A 23,687-nucleotide genomic window follows, 5' to 3' on the forward strand; every position below is an offset into this window, starting at 1 on the left:
TTTGTTGTTTTGCTTTGGTGGGGTTTTTTCACTCTAAATTAGATTTCAGTCAGATCAGGTTCACAATCCAATTCACTGTGTGGCCATATAAAGGTTTGTACTGGCATATATCAGTGAATGGTCTGGGGCAGGAACAAACTGTTAGGGGCTGGGACTGATGGTTCTTTAGGATGCTTTTTTTTGCCTGCAGTGGTGGTTCATGCAGAAAATGTTTATCAGATTACAGGCTGAGATTTACTCTCATGTATGTGGCTTTAAGCTGAGGACTGGGGAAAGAGTCCAATTCTGCTGCAGATGAATATACAGATAGTGAACAGTCCAAGCAGTGTCTGTGGCAAGTCTTTTCTAGCTTTGTATTCTTCAAGCAGAAAGTCTCACAATATGCATGTGACAGTGAAAACCTGTTTGTCTGAAAAAGCATTGAAAATAGTGAAAATGTTGAAAGTCATGCATGAATAGATAATGTAGCTATGTTCAGTTTGATGTGGAAGGCTGAGAGCAGTGCTAAGGTTTTGTAGCAGTATGCCAGGTGAATGTAGGAATATGACCCAGCTTTATTATCTAACTTTCAGAAGTTACTGTTAAATCTTTTATGCACTCAATGCAAGAAGTAGTTTTGAAAAATCGTGAGTATTTTTGTTATTTCTCTAAAATGAAAGAAAAAGTGAGTATACAATCAAAATGGATGGGATTGAATTTTGGAATGAAGGCAAAGTATTGTGCAAATAATACTATAAATTTACTATCCATAAAGATAAGGAAGAGAGTGAGGTACTACAGGTTGATATGAATGCATCTGTCTGTTAATGAATAGCTCAATAACTGTGAGACATTTGAATATTCAGTAGGAAAAAAATCCCTAACAGTGATGAGTTGAATGTTTGCAATAACAAAATATCTCAAAATAGTCACATGAGCATCAATTAAAGCACCAGTTAGAGAACTTCAAACTATTGTGTACAAGACTGATGCTGTGTTTTGGAAGTCTAGCCAAATTTAGAGGGGGAAAGGCCTGAGAATATGATGCAGAAATAAGAAATTTGAGGTAACAAAAGTGATTAAATGTTTTCAAAGTTCTTGTGTTCAGTTAATTTCAAAATTATCAATTCTTTCTCATTCTCCTTGTACTTACTGACAAACTCTGAGTGTATTATCTTAAATTTGTATAGTTGAGATGAAGGATTATATTTAGAATAAACAAGGAAATTGTTTTTTTATGATTTTAGGTGTTCCAAAGCTCTCTACTAAGAAGTGGCTTTTGTGTAATGTGAGCTAGAAACTTTATGACAGTCCTTAGATAAATGGAAAAAACTTGCTTGGTTCTGTTATTCTGCATACCCTTCTCTTCTACAGAAAAAGGTACATAACCCCCTTTATTATAGATTTTATGACTTTCTCTGTTTGCATCACTAAGGTTGTTGGATATGAGATTGAAGTTTCTTTTTCATCATTGTGGTGCACGTTATCACTTGGATTTTTAAGTGGCGTAATCCCAAAAGCATCCAAAACTATTGTTGAGAATTTAGAAGGAATGCAGATTTGACTGTGTGGCCTGTTGCTTTTTACAAGCATACTATGTAAAACCATCCACTGCTTTTCAACTTCTTATGTTTATTTATATGGGAAGACACTGCAAAACAATTAAGTGGAATGTATTTTAAGAGGATGTTTCCTTTATGGATAGATCTGCATAAGACATGACAAGACTATTTCTTTCCTAATACTCAGATCATGTAAGCTAAAATTATAAGACAAATTATGACAAAGAAGTGTCAGCTTTTCTTAAAGATATTAAGCTCTGCAGTTGTAAGGATGTGTGCTGCCTGCCACCCATCTGGAGCACATGGGGAAATACATGGGCATAGCCAGGTGGGGAGACAGAATACAGTAAATGGATCTAGCCAAAGGTTAAAGACAGAGTCAGGATTTCAAAGGCTTGTATTGAAAAGTACCAAAATAAGCATACTACAGATCTACAGAATATTTTAAAATCAGCAAGGCCTTTTTGTAGGACGTGTTCTAAACTTAGTGGCAGCAGTAGGAAAGTAAAAGTACTGTAAATCGTACATGCCTGACTACTAGTGTAGCATTCTTGAACTGCTGCCCATTTGGGACTCGGCAATCTCCTTTAATGGAAGCATGTTTTCCTCAATATTTGAGTTTGTTTGTTGCTTATTTATAAGCTCATATAAAGCCGGTGTTTTAGGCTGAGAATGATTGGATGTCAAAAGTTATCATTTGCAAATTATAATATCTATATTATTAGAGATCCTTAGGAAAACTACTTAAATGTTGTTATTGAAACTTAACCCATTATTTAATGATTTTTCTTCAAGTTGCTAGGATTTATCTTTGGTTTCTTCTCTCCTGAAGGGATGGGAACATGACATTTTGAAATATAAAACAGATAGTACTTAAACATTAGGAAAAAAAAATTCTTTCAAAGGGTTTTTTAATGGTTGTTCTCTACTTTATTTATACCAGTTAGTAGGAGTCAAACTAAGTATTTGTCTGTTGGATGAAAAATGTAGTTTTTACTATTCATTTTTATCTAGCTGGTTCAAATATGATTCTTCATCACATAAAGCACTTCACAAAGTAACATGTGGATCTTTTTTCCTTTTCATTTTGTAGATACACTTTTTAAATAAAAGGTGTATCTATGGCAAAGTAGATGGTATCTACCAGCAGTTAATTTTTCGTTTGGGGGGCAAACTCCTTTCTTGAATTCTACATTTAGTTGTAATATAGTACATAATGCAGAAACAATTTCTGATTGTTATTTTAATTGCTTTAGAAATTGGTGTTTGCCTGTATTAGGATTCCATGCAAGAGAGTGAATTTATTCTCAAGCTTTAATTAAACTAATTCTAACAGATTTTTTAAAAAGTTCTTAGAAGTTTCTTAAGTGCAGAAGGAAAAAGAATGATGGTCCGTTGTAGAGTGGTATTCGGTATCATAAGCTATTTTTCAGGTTAGCAGCTAGCACTAATTCTAAAGTACCCTTTTTTGAAGTGTTTCTTTTTGCTGGGAGTAACTCAGTGACACTGTCAAGGCAGCAGCTACCTTGCACGTGGGAATTGATTTCTTTAACTCCAGTGTGATTCTTGAACCAGAAGACCTTGGGTATGAAAGAAAGGCAAGGGATATGCAAATTCTGCAAAAGGTCTCCCATATTTGTATTTTTTTCCCTTTCTATAATAGACAGTACTGTTTTATGAACTCAGAAGTAGCATTTCTTTTATTTTGCGTTTAATTAATTCACTATCAATTTAAGGTTTGTGCAGTACTTCAAGTAAACAGATTTGTAAAACTTAATTACAGGCATATTCTGAATTGATTCACATACACTTTCTGAACTATACAGCTGAATTATTTTCTTCTTGATTTACACCTGTCACGTGGTAGTTTCTGCAGATTTCCTTCACTAATTTTTGTCTTGCACTTTGCTAACAATGTACGTTGAAAATGTCAGATGTTTCTAATTTCTTGTATTGATTTTTCACTGTTATAAAATAATCTGTCGACTTGTCCTGAAGTATTTATGTGTTTCTTTAGTGCAATGAATATACTTGAAACTTAGTACATCATGAGGTACATCTACTGGGAATTCCTGCAAACCTGAGATACAGAAGCAGTGAGCATTTTAGTGGCATATACTGGGAATGATCAGAGCTGCTCCTTGCTCACTTAGGGTTAGCAGAAGGAAAGGGCTGGCTGTGGTTCTGCCATCTTCAGAAAATGGGGAGAGCTTGTGCCTAGAAGCAATCATGCCTAGTTCATTGTGTCCTGATGAGGTAAAACAGTGGGAAGGGCATGAAAAAGAAACAAGTAATGCTCAGAGATACCAGGAAAGTTTAGAGTTGAGAGGATGGTAGCCTGATCTAAATATAGTATCTTAGTTTGGAAAATGGTGTAGACAGATGGGGACTGTACTTTATTTTTGTGTAGTTTAATTTCCTTTTTTATTACAGAGACTGATTTTTATTTTTATCCTGTGACTCTTGACATCTTTAATAGAACGCTTGAGAGAGCATCAAAAGAACAAACCCCACCCACTCACAATCACCCTCTTCAAATACAGCTAGGAAATAGCCCCAGCCTCCTAAAATTGTAAATTTCTGTCAGAATATGCGGGTCTCTTTCATCAAGTAGAAGTTATCTTCCTGCTGGTATTTTTCAGTCAAAAGTTAGTTTGTATATTTTTGTCTCCTAAAGATGACATGCCTTAGATTAGATAGCTCATTATAGAGGAATACATTGTAGATACTCTTGGGAATGCAGCAGGTTAAACTTCAACCATAAATAGCTTCTGACTGCAGTACTTTCTTTCTTTAGCTTAAAGGACTTCTTCATGAAGGTTTTGCTGAATGTCATATCTAAAGTATTTTTTTTGTAGCTCTTGGTTATTGATAAAGCAGAATAATCTACTTCTATTTACCACAGTTTTGATGCTACAGTTTCTGTTACTACCTAAAGGTTTTTCTCAGGCTGCTAACTGAAATGCTTCTGAGCCGAAATGAAGTGGAAAACTTTTAGCTTTGAAGAAGAATGCCTTGAAAGTTATGAACATACCAAAATCAGTTACACTGGAATATTGGCAACAAATATTGCTAGGACGTTTTTTGAAATTGTAAGCGTGCGGGAAAACTACTGTTCATATGTGCCCTGTAAAACAGAGTGAGGCTTTTAATATTCAAAAATAGATCAATTTAGGATATACGGAGATTACATAACACATTCAAGATTCCATTCACGTGGTTGGTGCTGGAAAACATATAGAATGCATGTGTAACCTTCCCTTCTCTGAAAAAGGAAGGGTATTGAGGTCACTAACAAGTATACCTCATTGTGGGTTTTCTGAATGCTCAGAAGTATAAAAAATAACATATCATTCCCCTCGTTTAATGCAGCTGTAAGGTGAGAACTTTTTGCCATTGATATGTACACTTGGGTTTATAGAATATCCTATAAGATTTAGTTTTGTAGGTATGTCTATACATGATGCATTGAAAAGGTGGTTTGTGCTGCCTTATATCTGTTATGTTACAGGTCTCATTGGTGCATTGGTTATTTTGAAACCGATGCTTCCCATTTTATATTTAACTGATATTGAAACTGTGCTGATAACAAGAGCTAGATGGAAAAGAGTCCTATGCAAGTACCTATGCAAAACAGGAAACAACTTACTTGAGAGATGGTGCTGAGACTGAACATAAAAAATAAAGCTTGTTAAATATGCATTAGGCAATCCTTTGCTAAAATCCTAGACTTTTTTCAACACTTTCACTGCAAACTTCATATATAAGTCAGATGTTCGTTTTGGATCATAAGAAAGTAGATTTGAGTACTGTATTGCAGTCAGTAGGGGATCAGGGCTCCTAAAAACTAAGAAAATGTAGAAAGTTTTTAAAACCAAAACTTTAAGCAGATTTGTATTTAGAAATGTAAACGTATTTAGAACTTTTTGTAATCCATATAGTAAATGAAATCACCTGCCTCTTTTTCATTGCTGTTGTATGTAAAGCAGTAAAGTCAGGCAATTTTCTTTTGGCTTCTGATGTAGTTTAAGACAGGGTTCTATTTCTTCATGATTCTATAATGCCTAGGGAATTCTTAAATAGAAAATGGACATTAAGAGCCAATGAGAAATTTTCTACCATATTCTAAGGGCCAGAGAAAGAAGGATTGCAAAAACACTACTCAGATGTATCACAGCATACATCAGTGATGCTCTGTAGAAGTCTCAGACAAATGGGGATGTGAAGTAATGCTTCCATAAATAACTCTGTGTTCATCCATAAACTTTTACTGGAAAGGCATGGAATGAGATGCCTGCATCTCTGCAAGTGGAATTTTGGGTGTGGCAGCCTCAGTAGGAAAAAGTGATCTTTTCTACTGACCACCTGTAAAAGATGAGGAAAGGATTTAAGGTGACTTTCCCATTCTTCTTTTACTGCTGGAGGTGAAAGTAGGAGCAGGATTTCCAGCTGGTTGGAGTATAGGCTGTGAAATTCAGTAACTTCAGATATAATAACCCAAAGTACTGAGAAAGGGTTCTCAATCCTAGAATATAGCATAGCTCCTTGGTGTAAATACAAACATACATCCCTTTCCTGTAATAACAGATTCAGGTATCAGGCTGGGAAACCTGTAAGCTGTGGTAAAACCACTGTTGCAAAGTCCTAGAAAGCAAAAAAGTCTGGTTCCTTCAGAAGGATCTAGTATTTAGCCACTTGGCCTCTTGCCTCATGAAACAGATGTTAGTATTATCTCTGATATGTCTTGCTGCATTTATAATGTACAAAATAGTTGGCTGCTAAAGGTGATGGCCTAATTACAGTGGAATGTAGACTCTCAACTCTTCCATTAGTTTTGCAATGGCTAAAAATAGCTCCTGTAAAATATGGTAACGTTAAATGGACTAACATATCAGTAGTCCGTCCTGAAAGTTGAAGTTGCCAGAAACAAAGAAGTTTGGGGTTTTTTTTCTTTTCAGTTGATAATTATTCATGACAGAAATGGAGGTTCTGATACATGGACCACTTTGTTGTGCTTTTCAGATTAAAGAAGTTAAGTGTATTGGTCTTTAGCAGTGTACTGATACTTGTATGTGTTATTGAGAAATTCCTGTTTATTAGGTGAGGATTTCTTTTACATCATTTCAATGTTAACCTGCACTAAAAGAACAGAGAAGTTCCAAATGTAGTGACTTCTTTGTGTAGTAAGACATTTTAGTATTCTTCTCTTACAGTTTAGTTAGACCGTGTTACATTGAAGTACCACCGCTTGAGATTGGCAATTGCTGATATTGTGATTTGTGGATGAGCAGAATGGTCAGTCTGTTGCATTATCTGAGATAGATAATAATACCTTTGTAATAGAAGCTATTATATAATTTAGTTTTATCATAATGGAAGAAAAAAAACCTTACAAATGGGAGTGGACCTGATTGTCAGTATTAATGGCTGGGGTTTGGATTCCTTGGGATTTTAGTTTTGTATTTCGACATAGTAACTAAAACTCCTTCACAAGCAGAAGTTTAACCACACATGTTTACCTTAATATTAACAGGTTGAAAAGGTATAGTTGCAATGTTAACTTCACATTAAGGTAAGTATATTTTTGGATGCATGCCCAACAAATTATCACCTTTGTACAGTGTGCATTGAGTTTGAGGAGGAGTTATCGAAGTCATAAGGTGTGACTGTGACTCATGTCTGTTGACTTGACCTTTCTACCTTTGAAAATCTCTTCTACCAAGTTAAATATCACATCTTGTAGCTTGGTTAAGGTAATGATATTTTTTCGAACATTTTGAGCTGTATATGTCGTATTATTCTGTTCTGAATGTTAGACAAAACCAGGTAAATATTTTATATTAAAAAAAATGAAAGTATTTATATTGGGATAACATAAAAAATTTACTTTCTGTAGCAGCAGAAATCCTTGAGTTTAGGTGTTTGCTTTAACACACACTTCCACAGATGTGCTGGAACTAGTATGGGGAAGGGGGAGAGTGTTTCTGTCTTGTGGACAGATTACTAGTTTCTGTATTATTAGTACTTAGAGGCAAATTCTCCACACAACATTTGCATGACCTTAGCTTTATCTTAGATAGTTCTGTTTCTTGAGTAAGTCGTGTTGGACTTCAGGCATTTCAAAGCAGTAAAACAACTTCTTGCACCAAACTTGAGCTTAATGTAACTACAGAGGAATCAATCAAGTCAAACTGAGACAAGTCGAGTGATAAGAATATCTCTTAAAAAAACCCCTGTTGTTTCAGTCTCTAGCAGTAATTCAGAATGGGTGTATTAATTTCTAAAAGAAATGGATATCCATATGTACTGTTTGGCAAGTATGTTAAAATATACACTTTATCTTAAAAGTACATGGTGTATATATTCAAGAAGTAATTCTAGGCCATTAGGACAAAGTTGTTTATATGGTACAGAAAATTGCAGATGTTTACATGATTAAAACAGTAACTCTTGTTTGTATTTGAAAGTGTTTAAAATAACAAACAAACCAAAGTTCACCAATACCTAAGTCCCTTTCAATGCATGTATTTGCTATCAATTTTAAAACTTAAAAGGTTCTTATATTAAAGCAGCCTCAAACTGTTAAACACTCAAAAATAGTAATTTCTCTGCTATTTACCAGTCTTCATATTTTTATGGGATCTTAAGAATTTTTCACCAACATATGTCTCAAAAGAAGACTAAATTTTCCAGTTCAAATTTAGAAAATGCAAAACAAGTTTGTGCATGAAATTCCTGTGTTGGCAGTAGGAGGTAGGACACAGATGCCCGTCCGTTTTCACTGCCCAGTCCACTACAGTAAGTGTACAGCTCCAGTTCAGAATTTGTGACTAAGGGACTTAGTCTTAAAATATTTTGAACTTGCTTCTCTTTCATTTATTGAACTGTCACTTAATCCACCTGGCTTTCCTCATCTTCCAAAGGGGGGGTGTATATTTACCACATTATGAATATATGCTATGATAATGTTGCAGGAATTAGATGAGAAATTATCATTTCAGTGCTTTGACTGCATGCATCTTGGTGAGGCTGCATTTTAGACTGAACTTCAGTCTTCTTGACACAGTTTTACGATACGTCATTATTGGTGATATTTTCAGTGTGCAGTGTGGTATTAACATTTCATAAAATCTTTTTCCCTCTATCTTGAAAGAGATTGTTTATGTTTTGGTATTTAATAGAGTTTCAGCTAATGTGTGTGGTCTGCTTGAAACCATACTAATTATGTAAAATGCAATTTTCTTCTGAGTGTATTATTCTCATATATTATGAGAAGCTAAAGGAAAACTAAGACAGCGAAGTCTCAGAGAATGGAGGAGTGGTGGTGTTATAGGCGGCGTTTCATGTGCTGATCTTATTCACGGACACATGTTAATAAAGGTTAGGACAGCAGGCCCTATTCATTGTAACTGGGATTCTGCTGTTGCTTTTTCACATCTGTAACTAGAAAGATTAAGGTTTGTTTCCACCATGCTGGACTCCACTGGAATTTTTTGGCAGGGAGTAGGAACTTCAAGTTACAGATAAAAGCTTGGAAACTGCTGAAGTGTTTGTACCATGCCTGTTGCCAGAATATCTAGTCACGCTTCTTGGATACTGTAGCCATCTGTGACCTCAGATTTGGGTGCTCATCACCTGTGCTGTGCCATAGCCTCCATCAAGTCCTTGTGATCGTGAGAAAGGTCACTGTGGGGATTTTCTTTCAATGTCACGTTTCTTCGCAAGCCTCTTTGCAGGTTCTTCACCTTGTGTAAAACCATCAGAAGCTGCTACAACGAGAAACAGCTGAAGGCTGCATTTCTTAAAATGTTTTCATTCCCTTCTGTAGCAAAGAAATCTCTCTCTTACATCCCTTTCTCTAACTGCTGTTGGCACAGCACTGCATGGACACAACTTCCAGTTCTGTAAGAAAGTCTATACTGCTGTTGGAGCACATTTTGTGGGGGGACACATGTTCTTTGTGTTAGTAAATGCTGGCCTAATCAGGGATTGTTGGTGGCTGGAAGCCTGGATGTTAACAAGGAATCCCCAGGGAATTTTGTTACCTGTTTAGATGCAGTGTTCTGGGGTGGGTCACACAGCTTTTCATGGAGGAGCTGGAGGACCAAGTGCTGCAGCCCAGCAGCTGTTACCTGAGTAAAAGCAAACGTTCCTCCTGAAGTATTAGTCAGGACAACAGCTCAGACTGAGAGAGAGGGGCAGAGAGTACCAGCTGATTGAGGACCTCCCTATTTTAAGGAACACTTTTTTTCTTTTTTTGTAAATCTGTTTCGTCTCTTATAACTGGGCACTCACTGTTGGCTCACAGGAATTGAACCCCATTTAATCAGTGTCCTACTTGAATTCATCCACGTATAATGCAGTGCACTATGGATATTTCTACCTTAAACAGCCTCTTGTTACAAAGCAGAGAACTGTGACTGAGATTAAATTTAAATCCTGATTTGTGACATGTTAGCACAGCAAACTAATGCCAAAATCTGTTAAGCCTCCAAGGTTGTTTTTTTTTTTGTTCTTGACGTTTGGTGAGTGCTGAGATCTTGACCACAATCACATTTGCTTCTGGGCAGGAGGAAATAGTCCATGTAGTTCCAGTAATCCAGACAAGCCGTCACATCTGGTTTTATGAATGACTTCAGGGGGGAAGGGAAGTTTGCAATTGATTAACATTGTTCTTAAAAATCAAAGACTACTCTAGTTTCAGGAATTACTGTAGAGAACTTCAGGGACCTTGGCAGTTAGCTCAGAAAAGCAACTTTTTTCCTTTTCCTCTTTTTTTTTTTTTGTATCCTAAAAAATTATTCAGAATTTATATTAAGAGACATAGTGGTTCCAAATCTGTACTTCCAGCTCTTCAAAATTAAATTACAAATTTAATCATGCATAAGATGAAAATCATGAAAATCTTATTTTTATATTCAAAACAAGTATGCTTATATTAAATAGCCAAGCATTTTAGCTGTACTCGTCAAACAGGTTTTCTTACTGTCTAATTGTCTGTAGAAACTGTTACTAAAATTCAAGACCATGTAACAACAGAATGCCAATGCTTCGAGGAAAAAATATAAGCAGTTTTACTGTGAGCTTTGATATTGTCTGGTTTGGGGTTTTTTCTAAAGGGAGGTTCAGTGTGTGCTAATAGCACATCGGAGTGAAGTGTAAATAATGTGCATGAGCTCTCATCGGGTGTTAAGCATGCTCTATTTGAAGGCTCCACTTACCTTTCTATAACAACTCCTACCAGAGGTCAGCAGTCTAAATTCTTGCCCTAGTCAGTATTCTCTATATTGAATATATGATATAACACAGTACAGTTGTACTGTGCTCTTAGGAGCAAGTCTTTGGGAGTTATTAATGCCCAAATTTTTAGAATTATCTTTTTTTTCCTAAGAGATGGCAGTTTGATAATCTCATTTTGAATTCAAAGTCATTCAGTTTACACAACTTAAGCAGATTTTCTAATATCTTCAGCTTCGTGGTCCTCTCTTCTGTTCAGCAGTGCCTTTGCCATCATTCAGCAGTTTAGATGTTTTATTAAATGGGATTTTGGGTGGTAGATGCAGTATCTCAAGGCACCTGCTTCACCAGTTATTTGGTTCAGAATTGACCTGAGGCAAAAGTGTAAGCGCCCTATGAGTTCTCATCAACAGTATTGCTACTTTCTTTCACCACATCAGCCAGAATAGACTGTATTATTAAAAGACCTGCTCAGATCACTACTCATTATTTTCAGCAACTATACTTAAAACGTTTCCCAGGAGTAGAGAAATTGAAGGCTGGCATCTTGAGTTAATCTATGTAAATAGATAGTTTTGAGCCAGCAATCAAAGTGAGGTTGCGTCTATTGCAGAGGGAAAGCTGAATATGTGGACTCCTTTGTTTTTCTTCTTTTTTTTTTTTTTTTTTTTTATAATCAGTAGTATCTAATTTGTGGTCCTTGATAGTTTATTTTGATAAACATAGCTTTGGTTTCGTTACATGCTGAAATGTTTCAGAAATCCCCAGTGTGGCTCACGAACATGTATTTTCCCACTGCAGAGGTGTGCACTGCTGCCTCCAGTTGCTGGGTGGGCGATGCTGCCCTTCTCTGCTGCTCAGGCCAAGAACTGGGTCACCAGCAGCTGCTGTGCCGAGTGGTCCAGTGTTGGGACCTCCCAGCAAAGACTGGCCCTTCTCTTCTAACCAGCAGTCAAAACACTGCCAGAATTTAAAAAGAAACTGAGAATCAGTAACTGGCTGCCCATTCTTTTGTCTTGGATTTAAAGGAATGAGGCCTGTTCTCTGTTTTGCCAGCAGGAGTGGTTTAGTCATTATCTGTTCAGAGCATTTCCACTCTTAAAATATTTTATGTTAAGTGATTCTGAGAGGGAAGGAGCTGTGCAAAATTCAGTGATGGCTTCTTGACACAGAGAATGTGAATGATTTCTCCTGTGTTTGCACCCTGCCTGCTTGAATATGCAAAGGAAAGGACTTGGGCCCTGCCTCCAGCTGTTATTTCTTTTAACAGATTTAATTTTCAGGTTTAGGGGACAGAACACCTACAGCCTAAAGGATGTGAGGCTCAACCTGGGAGGGAGTTTATCCAAGTGGGGAAAATAATTTTTTGAAAGAATATTCAACTCTAACAAGAGACTTGTAATAGGATGTCATCAAATAAAGCTGGAATATCCTGTATTTTAAGTCACTTCAGTTTAAAAAGTGTATTTTTGAGTTTGGAGTTCCAGGAGGTGCTTTTCTTAAAGAAAAAAATCCTACCTTATTTTTCTTACTCAACTATTGGACATTCTGTCCAGTTGTGCCAGTGTGGGCATTATCTCCATTTTAAATGCTTTAGAGGCTGCTCATCTCTGCACTGCGAGGATCTGTCGCAAACCTTTGCTGCATCCCAGCAGCAAAACTCGTCAGCGCAGACTCATCAGCAGGCCCAGAGCAGCTTCACATTGCAGAACACATTCTTGCTCTGCATTCACAGTGACCTTCAAGGGTCACAGGGGTCACTGGGGGCCCAGTTGCCTCCTTGGAAGAATTTATTTCACAGTGACCTTTGTGTCAGGTGACACGTCTGGGTAACTAGGTGAGGGAGTACTTTTTGCTCAAAAGTATCATTAACTCGGAATGTTAGGAGAGACTGAAGGAGTATCATCTGTGTCTTTTGGGGGGATTTAAAGATGAATATTTAAATGCACAGGCAGTGTGACTAGCTTCCAGTGTTGGTATCCACAGCGTTAACTCTCAGCTTTCTTAGAAGCAGATTGAAGAAGACAGCTCTGTATCCTGAAACTCTTAGGTCCAGGGACAAAGATGCTGCTAAGACTGCTTAGGCTGAGGAGAACTTTAACTCAATTACTGCAAATTTGGAAGGCAAATTACTAATGATGATGAAGATCTAATTTCATTGAAGACTTGCTAGAGACTATATCTGGAAAAAGGGCTCCAAAAACCTGTTTATGGAAGAACATAACATCCCTTTAACAGATGGGATGTAGGGCTTGTAGAGGGATAAAAACCTCCCCTGTAACAAAATACGTTGTTGTTCAACAGATTAACAATTAACTGAAGTCTCTTTGGTAAACCCTAGTGAAGAATATTTCTGAATTATTTATATTTTAATTACATTGTTCTGTTTGAGAAGTGTACATTCTTGGCATAATTTTAGCATACTTGAGGTGCTATTGAAACACAGAATAAAGGTTTTCTTTTGGATTTGGGGTGGGGTTTGGTGGTTTTGTTGGGATTTGGTTTGGGGGTTTTTATTTCCATTTATCGTTTATCTTCCTTCTCTGAACTTTGGAAAGTGTAATATCCTACTTCGAGGGGGTGGGTAGATGATGAATTTATTTCTAGGAAGCTGCAGAACAGGCACAAAGGATTATGGTTTAAAAATACATACTTTTTATTTAACTCTGTTTTTAAAGGCTATCTATATAGTAGTTTGCGAATCTTGATGCTCTTTTTCTACATCTGAAATTTTTATATGTTAGAAAAACAGGGAAATCAAAGATCTTAATCTAATTTGGCTATGTTTACTGCTTAAACAAATAGTTTGCCATACAGTTGCTATATTATTTTATTTTCAGTTTTTTCTCAGAACAAAACACTCAACACATGGTTTCCTTCATTGTGGATATGCACCTTTTACTAGTTGCTCATTGCTATTGATTATTCTAATTAAAAGAAAGTTGATTCTTTTTATATGCCTATATATGAAAACAGTGTCATGTATTTCCCATTCCAACTATTAATAGCCTCTCTACATATGCATAATTATTTATTTTAATCTGCACAGAGAAATGCACTCACAAGTGAACTTAAAGTAAATTTGCATGGTTTTTTTTCCCTTTTGTTTCTCACTCAGTTTGTCATTTCTACATTGCTTACTTCTTGTCTTTCTTACTGATAGTCAAATTCTATGGCAAGATAGTGCTTCTGACTGCTTTTAATACTTAAGAGTCCTTGAGCTGTTAACTTTTTGTACTAAAAGTAGCAGCTGTGGGTAGAAATGTTTTAATGAGAGATTCAGGAAAATAATAAAATTATAGCTGAGGACTAGTAGATTGGATCTCGCTTGTGGAAGGCAGTTATCGCTGCAACGTGCACAGATTGAAATACTTTGACCAACATTTTCTGTTGTCCTGTATGGTCCAGGCACAACCTTCATGATCCAGAGTCTTTTGAAAACAAAATTACTGTGGACTATCTCTAGCGATTACATGTTCTGGACATTCTTCAGTTTATTAGCTGATGCTGTCCTCCTTGAACTGCTTCCCAAATGTTTTCTTCTACTGTTTACTCTGTTGTATTGTTACTTTTTACAGCAGCAAATAGTGATAACAACTAATTTTACAGCAAAAACATTCAAAATTTTAATTACCCCTTCAAATACCCTACTGTCCACCCATTTTTTCTGAAGTCTAAGTAATTTCATTATCATACTTAAGAAAATTTACTGGAATTTTGATCTCTTGGGTAGTTACGTGCAAATCAGACCACATGTTTATTAAATAAATCCTGAATTAGGACTGGATCAAATTCTAAGTTCAGGAGAACTCTTCTTCGATCTTAACTCACTTAGCTCTACCTGGGACTTCTGGGTAGGACCCAATGTCTACTCAGTGTCCAGGGTCCCTGTATAAGACAGAGGAAATTCTATCACATGTGTAGTTAATTGTATTTGAATATTATTGATGTAGGTTCTATAACATGCCCTTTGTGCTCTTACTTCTCAGTGATATGTGATTGCATACTAGGCACAAGCACAGGCTCCTGTCTGCTGGGGATCTGACATTTCGTCCCTTCCTCCCTTACTGCACCAACTCCTGTTCATCACTGCAACAATTTTTTCTTTTCATTTCAGCCTAGCTTGCCTGCACAAGAAAGCAAGATTTTTTTTTGCTATTATTATGATTTTTTTAAGTGAAAGGCTTTACTTGAGGAACTTAAAAAAATAAAAATAAAAAACCCCTAGCAAATGTGTTTGACAAATCTTCATAAAGATGGCAGTATTTCTTTAAACAACTGAAAACAACACCGTGTTTTTATCTTTTTTTTTTTTTTACAATCTTTAAAAGGAATCTATTCTAATGAACGTATAAAAATTCATCATAGATAATAATTGTTAGAAGTTAGTCTTATTTCCTATATCCATCTGGTCTGTTAAAACACAAATTAAACCTAGAAAATTACAAATGTGAATCATTAGCTCTGGGGCATATAACTGCCAGGCAAGCAGCCATGACAAATCCAAAAGTATTTAAATCTCTTGGTGTTAAAAATAGGCATAGTAAAGATGTCCCTAAATATAAAATCTGTTGTAAAATGTAACTCCAGTGAACATGTAGTATCTTGTGAGATTGTTGCTTTAGGTCAACGTTGGTGTAAACCCGTAGTTTGTAAATGTTCTTGCAAAGCAAGTGTTAGCATGCAGGGACCTGGATCGGGTCACTTTAGGTGTGTGGCATGTGTTGACAGAAGCAGTGTTTCCTGATGGTTATGTTACTGTTTTTCTTCCTAGGGGGATGCCAAAGGTCTTGTAACCTCTGAGAACATGAGCACTGGCCAGAAGTTGGACTTCTCAGATACAATGGTACAGCAGAAGCTGGATGAAATAAAGGACCAAATCAAGCGGGAAATAAGGAAGGAACTTAAAATCAAGGAGGGAGCAGAGAACCTGAGGAAGGTCACAACAGATAAAAAGAACTTGGCATATGTGGACAACATTTTGAAAAAATCAAATAAGAAGTTAGAAGACTTGCATCATAAGTTACAGGAGCTAAATGCACGCATCGTTGTAACGGATCTAGAAGATGTTCCAGGTACCATGTGTTACTGTGAAATCAGTTTTTCCTCATAGCTGAGATAAGCTGTACCCCATTTCACTGGAAAAAATTGCTCCTTGAATGAGAGAATCCTTAGTTGGCAAGCTTGTTACTTATGTATGTCTCTTTGTTTTGATTCGCAAATGAGTGTACAGTACTTTTGAGTTTCTAGGGAACACTGTATTTCATGGACTGTGAGTTCTTCACTTTCAGTTCTTACTGTATTAAAGTATTTTCTCAGTCACTGTAATATTTCCTAATAGCTTTTCACTGTAAAAAAGCAAATATTAGTAGCTCTCCCAGTGACATTCTCTAACTTACACTGTAGGCATCAGCATTAATGCATCTTTTTATTCTATGGGAGAAAAATTTACAACATTTATACTTGAAAGTTTTGTTGGTTTTGTTTTTTTTTAAACTTAAGACTTAACTCAGAAAATGTTATGCTGTTATCTGACTAACTTATCAAACATTTCTTACAGTGACACTTCTTAGGATGTTTTAAGTCTCCAGGGCAAAGCTACCATTTTAAAGACAGTTGGAAATTGTTTTCACAGAATCACAGAATGGTTGTTGTTAATGGTTTTAATTAGTATTTTCTGTGGTGTGGCACTGAGTCAATACTAATTTTGAATATATTTTTTAAGAATACCAGGCTTGGTATTTTAAGATGGAATGTTGTGAAAGTAAACAGTCCTTTTTCAGCTTCGTGGAATGACCTGCTGGATACTGCCAGCTTGATGATTTCACATTGCACAGGCTCTTCTTGGCAAAAAGTTAATAATGTGCACGAGCCATTGAAGGTTTATGCGAAGGGAATGCAAACCCTAAAGAAGCTGGGGCAGCAGAACAAAAATCTGCATCGTCCCTGTGATGGAAGGTTGGTTACCATGAGAATTTAGGAAAGTACTGGCAGGACTATCTGGCCCAGCGACGTACTGCCAAGGTGTTCAGGTGTCCATGTGTGGTCCAAGGTGGCCTGCACAGTATTCTCTGCATTCTCTGCTCTTTTTTGCTTTTCATCTGTGCGAGATACAAGAGGCGGAACGGGGACACAGCTGGAACTAGTGAGGCAAAGTGGTTGCTGCAGCGTGAAATGGGAATGAATACAATAATGTGTGCTTCTTAGATAGCCACTGGGCTTTTGGTAGGCATAAAGCATTCTGTTCCATATCAGCTAAGGTTTATGAAAATCTGCCTAACTGTCGACAGTAGTGTGGCTTTTAAAGGAACAGGAAGAGTGGAACAGAAAGAAAATGGTATAGACTGTGCATAGACCAAATATTAAAAAGCTGTGCAGACATAAATGCGCAAAATTCATCTAGTACTAGAACTCAGAAAGTGGATGAACATGAAATGCTCTTGTTGAAATTCTCTCTTCCAGTGTAGCATTTTTAGAACCCTTATCATAATGAGTTAATGAGTAATATTGTCATTGTGCATGTCTTCGGAAATGCAGTAGAGGTTCAAAGAATAAAAGACCAAGGTTGATAAATTTATGCACTTCTACATGCTTTTGATGTGTGCTAAACGTCTTTGTACTATGTTTTTAAATTCCATTCCATTCTAAGTGTTACTGGTAGGTAGGTTGTACAGTCTTAATTATTGAAATATGCAAGAAAAAACGTATTAATTCTGTGGAGATCTTTACATTGTCTGTAAAGTATCACATCAGGTATTCGCATATAAAAAGCATTTTAATAGGATATTTTGCATAATCTTCTTGAGGAAAAAAAAAGTAGTCTTTAGTTCTATTAATATCTGGTTTTAGATCAAAGATTTACAAGCATCCACCCTCCAAAACTGAAATGCTTGAGTTTTTTATACTGTTTGCCTTGTAACTTGATTGCTTGTCTTCTTCCTCATTCATAATCAGTAGATCATGGAGGAGGAACACTATCAGTAAATGTTCTGTGTGTCCTGAGACCAATGGGTGCGAGTCATCTGGGTGGTAATCTGATTTTTAATACTGAAGTCTTAGGTTTGACTTAAGGTATTAGTGAGCTTGGCCTTTGCAAAATAGGGTTGTTAATATAGAAGCTATGACATGCAAACTGTGCCTGTGCCTGTGTGTGTGTATATGTGTACGTACACACACTCATTATTCAGGAAGTACATAGACACATAACCCTAAAGGTCACTGCCATCTGACATAAGATACCTCTGTGGAGAGGTCACAGGTATCTCAGTTTAAGAATTCTTGCTTTTGCTGGAATCAGCAGTGAATTTAATAACCATTTACTGATGAATATGGGAGCTCCCCGAATAAGTGCATTGTTTCCAGGAGTTATCTTTATTTCATGTTACTGCTTTTCACTTTAGCTCATGTTTGACCTTCTTCTGGTCAGTTAGTAACAAGTTATTTAAAAGAGAGAAGGAAATATATGGGAAATTTTTAGGCTGTGCAGATCACAAATGCTGAAAATAAGTTAAAGAAGGGTTTGAGAACTGTGGGAGTCAAGGTCTGTGTTCTCTTCATGTACTTCAGTATTTTTCAGGGGCGGCCCTGGTTTTCATTCTGTCTTACAGAATATATTGGTTAGGTTTTTGCAGGTTCTAAGTAGCAAAGTCAGGATTGAGTTGCATTGAGGTGATGATCCCTTTGACTCATCAGGCCTGAACTCTGAAATTTTTTCTTCTGTTGACTGGTTGAAAGGTCGTTATGGTAGCTTAAAGCAGTCATTTAATCTTGCCTTGTTCCTATATCTGAAAAGTGGGTGTGAACATACATTTGTAAAGTGCTCCCAAGTTGGAACTGAAAAGTGCCATGAAGCTGTTGTGACTCTTACTGTTGTTTATGGTATCAAGCAATAACTTCTATTGCTTTTTAAACAAACCACTAATTTTTAGTGTAACTGCTTTGTCATCAGCATAGTGTAATCAATACATGTTCAAACCATTAAATATAGTGTTAACGAATCTACTGTAGAAGAAGGTGTTTTTGTAACATTCCATTTCAAGTAAGATGTTTTTATGGTAGTTTACCTAGAGCTGAAAGCTTTCCAAGTCTTAATGCTATAGGAAATTATTTTCACAATTATTTGAAGAATTGGTACTAATCTTTAACCAAAAAGTATGGTTTGCCAAAAAACTGTGTTACTGAGTGTGAGGGTGGATTTGGCATGTGATTCAGAAACAAATTTTTAGCATAACATAGGTGTACTTTACCTTATGGGTTGCTGATGAGTCTAAGTTCATTTTAGAAGTGGGACTTTGTACCCAAGTCTGCCCTTGTCGTGCAGCGTATTAGTCATACAAGGATGTGGAATTTTAAAATTTGTAGGTGAGCACTTAAAAGTAAGCAGAATCCAGCAATAAGAGTAGGACAAGCCTAATGACCATTACTGCTGAAAGTCTGAGAGATGTAATATGTAACATGGAGATGATTACTTCTGTTTTGGAGATGAAGAAATTTTGTGTCTTGAAAACATACGTCACAGTAGGACAGATTAAATTGGTATTTTTCTTATGTGTGTAAAAAGTAGCAGTGCAGATTGTGGTTTTTAATATGATTCAGTGGAGGTGCAAGACTGAAATAGCTTTCCTACAGCAAATCACCAATTTAATTAGGCATAGAGTTAATACATAGAAAATCTATACATTGGGAAATTAATTTGTCTCATAGAGCTGAAGTTAAGGTGTACAGAAAGGTGTGATGGTAAAAAAACGTTGAGGGATCTGAGGAAACTGGATAAAACATGAAGAACATGAACTCAAAAAGACAAGTTCATGCCTGTTCTTCCATTCTCCTAACTAACTTGTAAGCTATCGTCTTCACATCAAATTTGGCTGTAGGCATCACAAAGAAAATAAATTATTTTTTTTAAGAATGTGATTAGCTGACAGGGGAGTGAGGGAGATTTTTTTTGTCCCTACAAATGACTAGGTTAATCTGTCAGACACCAGAGTGTCCGTATAACACCAATTACTGCAAATTGGTAGAGGCAGCAACAAAACTGACATAGGTAGTGACTTCTTAAACAGCAGACTCACCTACAAGACCCATATGCACAGGAATTTCATGGTAACTCTCGGGAACCTTAGTGTAGAATACCAGTATCAAAGCAATTTGAAACAATCTCCTGTCACTTTTTTATTAGTTAAAATTGGCTGTTACCTAATGGAAATTCAGTTGAACTCCAAAAGTTTCCAGGAGATCAATGCTGGATGTTTCCTGAACGCAGAATATCCACTTGGACCTGCTGCCTTGGACCTTCTGATGGCTTAGTTCAAGTGCTGATCCAACCATCTGACTCCCTGAGAAAAGCCTGATGATGCCTCTTTCTTCCTCCCTTCAGCAATGCCTAAACATGCATTGCAAGTATTTCTGTTGGGTATGACACTGAGGCTAACTGCAATTAAATATCCTCAAATAAGATTAACTATTTACCAAAGGGCACTTGGTACTAATTGAGTAGCTTAACAGTATGCTGCACTCCCAGCTGGGAACCCAAATTCAGAAAGTTACTTGGGATCCTGAATTTCACACTGAGCTCACTGAAGAAATAGTGTATGTAAGCATCTGGGGAGGAATCTCCAAAGGAAGGAGCAGTCTCAGTAGAGTTGTGTAACTAATCTTAATAAATATAATTTAGATGGGAGTGATGGTAAAAGGCCATTTAGAAGAAAGAAATTTTTGCTGTTGAGCACTGTACTAAGACTGAAACTGAAAAGGTTTTCAGAAGAGCAAAGATCACAGTTCAGATAAACGTTTCAGACTGAAAACTGCCATTGTCCTCATGTAATCCAAATATTAAAAACCAATCTATTAAACCATCCCTATTAACCTGTTCTAAGTCTGATGAGTAAATTTTTATGAAAACAGGATGTTGCAGGTGCTGGGAAAGCAGCACTGCAGCTCTTCCAGCAACCTGGATGTGTGCTAACAAGCCACACAAAACTCAATAGTGTTGAGCAACAACATTTGTAGTTTTTCAGGAAAATAACATGCCTGTTTTACTTCAAGTTAAGTTCACTTGAAATGCATCTGTTACTTTACTTGATATTCACTGTCAAGAAGAATATTTGGGCCTAGGAGCCCAAACCTGTACCGAGCAAAGCTCTTGCTGTCCTATGCAAAGTTGTATTTGAATGCATCCAAAATGGCAACTCTTGTACTGCCTGTGTTGACCAACAGACAGGGCAAACTGAAGAATCTCATCTGTTCCCCACTCCCTACTTACCTACTTTGAGTGAAATATCAGTTTGGTATGAGTAGTTAACCCTTGTTTAACTTCAAGCATATACATAAATCCCATTGATTGCAATTATCTGGATGAATTTATTACTTATTTGTACTATGAAGATGACTAAATGCCTTCAGAGGAGATTTGAGCCCCTCTGTGTAGTGCTTTACACAAATAGATCTGAGATAACTAGCCATCCAAAGTCATTACAACCTTATGTTACAAAGAGAAAGGGAAACAGCTAATACAGTTGTAGCTTGTGGTGTTGCTGCTAAGATTGCCAACGCTTTCCATAATAGAACCGGTTTATCAGGCTGATTTAAAAATTTAATCTGAATTCTATAAGAAGCTGCCTCGGGCTGCTTACTGGGTTGTATTGGTAGGGGGCTGTCAGCAGGAGTAGAAGGAGTCACTTAGAAACCATCTCTGAAAAGCCATTGATAAACTTTTTTATTTTCTTTAAAAAGATAGTATCTTCGTTAAGAAACCATATTGTTCCATCTTTGGGAGTTTAGTGAGCAGCTACTGTGCCTGAAGGCAAAAATTTACTTCTTCCTACCAATTAGTCAATACTGCAGAAAAGTTTCCTTTGCTGTTGGTTACTAACAGAGCATACAGTGCAACAATTCAAACTAAATAGTAGAGTGTAGGTTAGGCCCACAAGTACAGACCAATTCTTGAGATGACCCAGGTAAGTGATGTGGTTACACCTTCTCAGTGGAGACATGCAAAGGGAGATAATAACAGCTGCCTGGGCAACCTGAACCGAGCTATCTCTAATTAGTCCTTAACTTGCAACTTGAGTGTTGTTTTAATGCAAAGGGAGACTGGTTGTGTGCATCTTTGAAAGCTGTGAAAACAGACTTCAAGAGCCCCACAGTCTTCACAGGGATCATCAGAGGGCTGGGATCTGTAAGTGGTAGAGGCTTGCATCTTAAATCTAAAGTTGGTAAATATTCATTTATATGATGAATCTACTTTACAAGGAGACTTGACACTGTGACTTTCAAGTTTCATGTTTGTTCTCATTTTGAATAGATTATTAGGTGAGAATTAGTTAAAAGTGAAGACTTAAGTGAGAGGAAAGCATGTTGTTAATTTTTGTTTTATTAATAACAGATTTAAGGTAAAACTGTTCAAGTGCAGTTTCACAGAGAAACAAAGGCAAAACATTAAGGAGAGGATCAACGACAAAACAGACAGATGAGGAATAATGCAGATTTTTTTTCTTTTTTAACATGGTATTTTCTGTCCTACCTTTAAGTAGTGAGGATGCAGTAAGAGACTTGAAGTGGCTTTGAAGTGAAGAGTGAATTAGCAGCAGAGGAAATTAAACTTCTCCTTTCATGAAATCTGTATGTAGACTCGGCAAAGATTACAATTTAGGAGGAAATTACCCAGCAAACTTGGAAGTAAAATGTATTAAATCTCCAAAAGTAGTTATCAGAAGCTTTTACAGAAGAAATATGAAATGGCAGATAAGAAATCTCCCTATGACATCTCTTAAATAACAGTTTGTAAGTTACTAGTCCACTGTGTTTTCTGATAACTGAGGATTTCAGGAACTTGATTCTTCACACTAGTTTTAATTCAAGAAAAATTATTACAATTGGAAAAAAGATTGTACTGTTCGTATTGGGTAAATACTGTCTTCCAGGAGACCAACTAATGTCATTTGTCCATAAAGAAGGTATTCTCTCAGTTGTTAGGGTAGAGGGAATAAAAATTTTTTAAAAAATTATTAAAGTGGAAATTAATTTATTGACTTCTACCAAAAGGTTGGAAGAGAAGCCATTGGGACTGTAGGGAAGATACCTAAAAGGACAGTTGTGGTGGAAATAGTTGAGTGCTAGGAAATAGTCCAGTGACCACTTATTTTCAGCTTGCTAACAGTTCCTTTTGCAGAAGCTGACATATGAACCAGTGATTAATAGACTGGTTAAGAAAAGTTAAGGACTTTGACTGTAATTTAATTGATAAAACTAACTTTCATTTCATTAAATGAATCCAACAAGATGGAGATCCAAACACAGTAATATTGTCAAACAAAAAAGCTTTATCCTTCTCATAGGTCACAGCTGTTCGATAACCTATCTGCCTATATATCCAGTTATCCCTAAATTCTGGTAATGTTTCCAGAGCAAAAATCATTCAGCTTTATGACTAAGAAAAAAGCTTATTTTGTCTGTTCTTAATTTTGACATAAATAGTGTCTTTAGTGTTCACACTAGAATAGATGAGAATCTACTCAATAGCTGTATCCAGACAATGCTCATTAGTACTGAATATTATTATCCAAGTTTGTTTTTAAAACACTTAGATTTAAAAGGAGGAACATAAAAAAGCTCAGTGTAAAACTGCATTTTTTTTATTGACTCAAGACATTCCAGAAGAAATAAATCTCCCTTGAAATAAAAATAGACCTGGCTGCAAACCTGCCTGTTTGACCACTCCCGGAAGTGATTCATGTGAATTAGGACATGAGTAGGAGTCACTGGGCTTTCGGGAGGCTTTTCATGTTAAGGCGCATTTGCAGTGCTTGTTGCAAAGTAGCTCTGGACAGGAGGGTCGGTCTTAATTCTTAAGTACGATGTTCCAGTTCTGTTTAGTGTATAACTTAACAGAAGAGAGTGTAAGGTGGGTTG

General features: G+C 36.5%; 1 protein-coding gene across 2 annotated transcripts in view; it reads left to right on the plus strand.

Moving 5' to 3' along the window:
* Positions 1 to 23,687, plus strand: part of PKN2 (protein kinase N2) — a 54,778-nt gene that overhangs the window by 8,381 nt on the left and 22,710 nt on the right. For both annotated transcript variants that reach the window (XM_032696880.1, XM_032696881.1), the window contains exon 2: positions 15,553 to 15,853. In XM_032696880.1, the coding sequence (XP_032552771.1) occupies positions 15,553 to 15,853 (301 nt within the window). The remainder of the gene's footprint in view (positions 1 to 15,552; positions 15,854 to 23,687) is intronic.

Source organism: Chiroxiphia lanceolata, chromosome 9 (genome assembly GCF_009829145.1).
Source record: "Chiroxiphia lanceolata isolate bChiLan1 chromosome 9, bChiLan1.pri, whole genome shotgun sequence".
Lineage (NCBI taxonomy): Eukaryota > Metazoa > Chordata > Aves > Passeriformes > Pipridae > Chiroxiphia > Chiroxiphia lanceolata.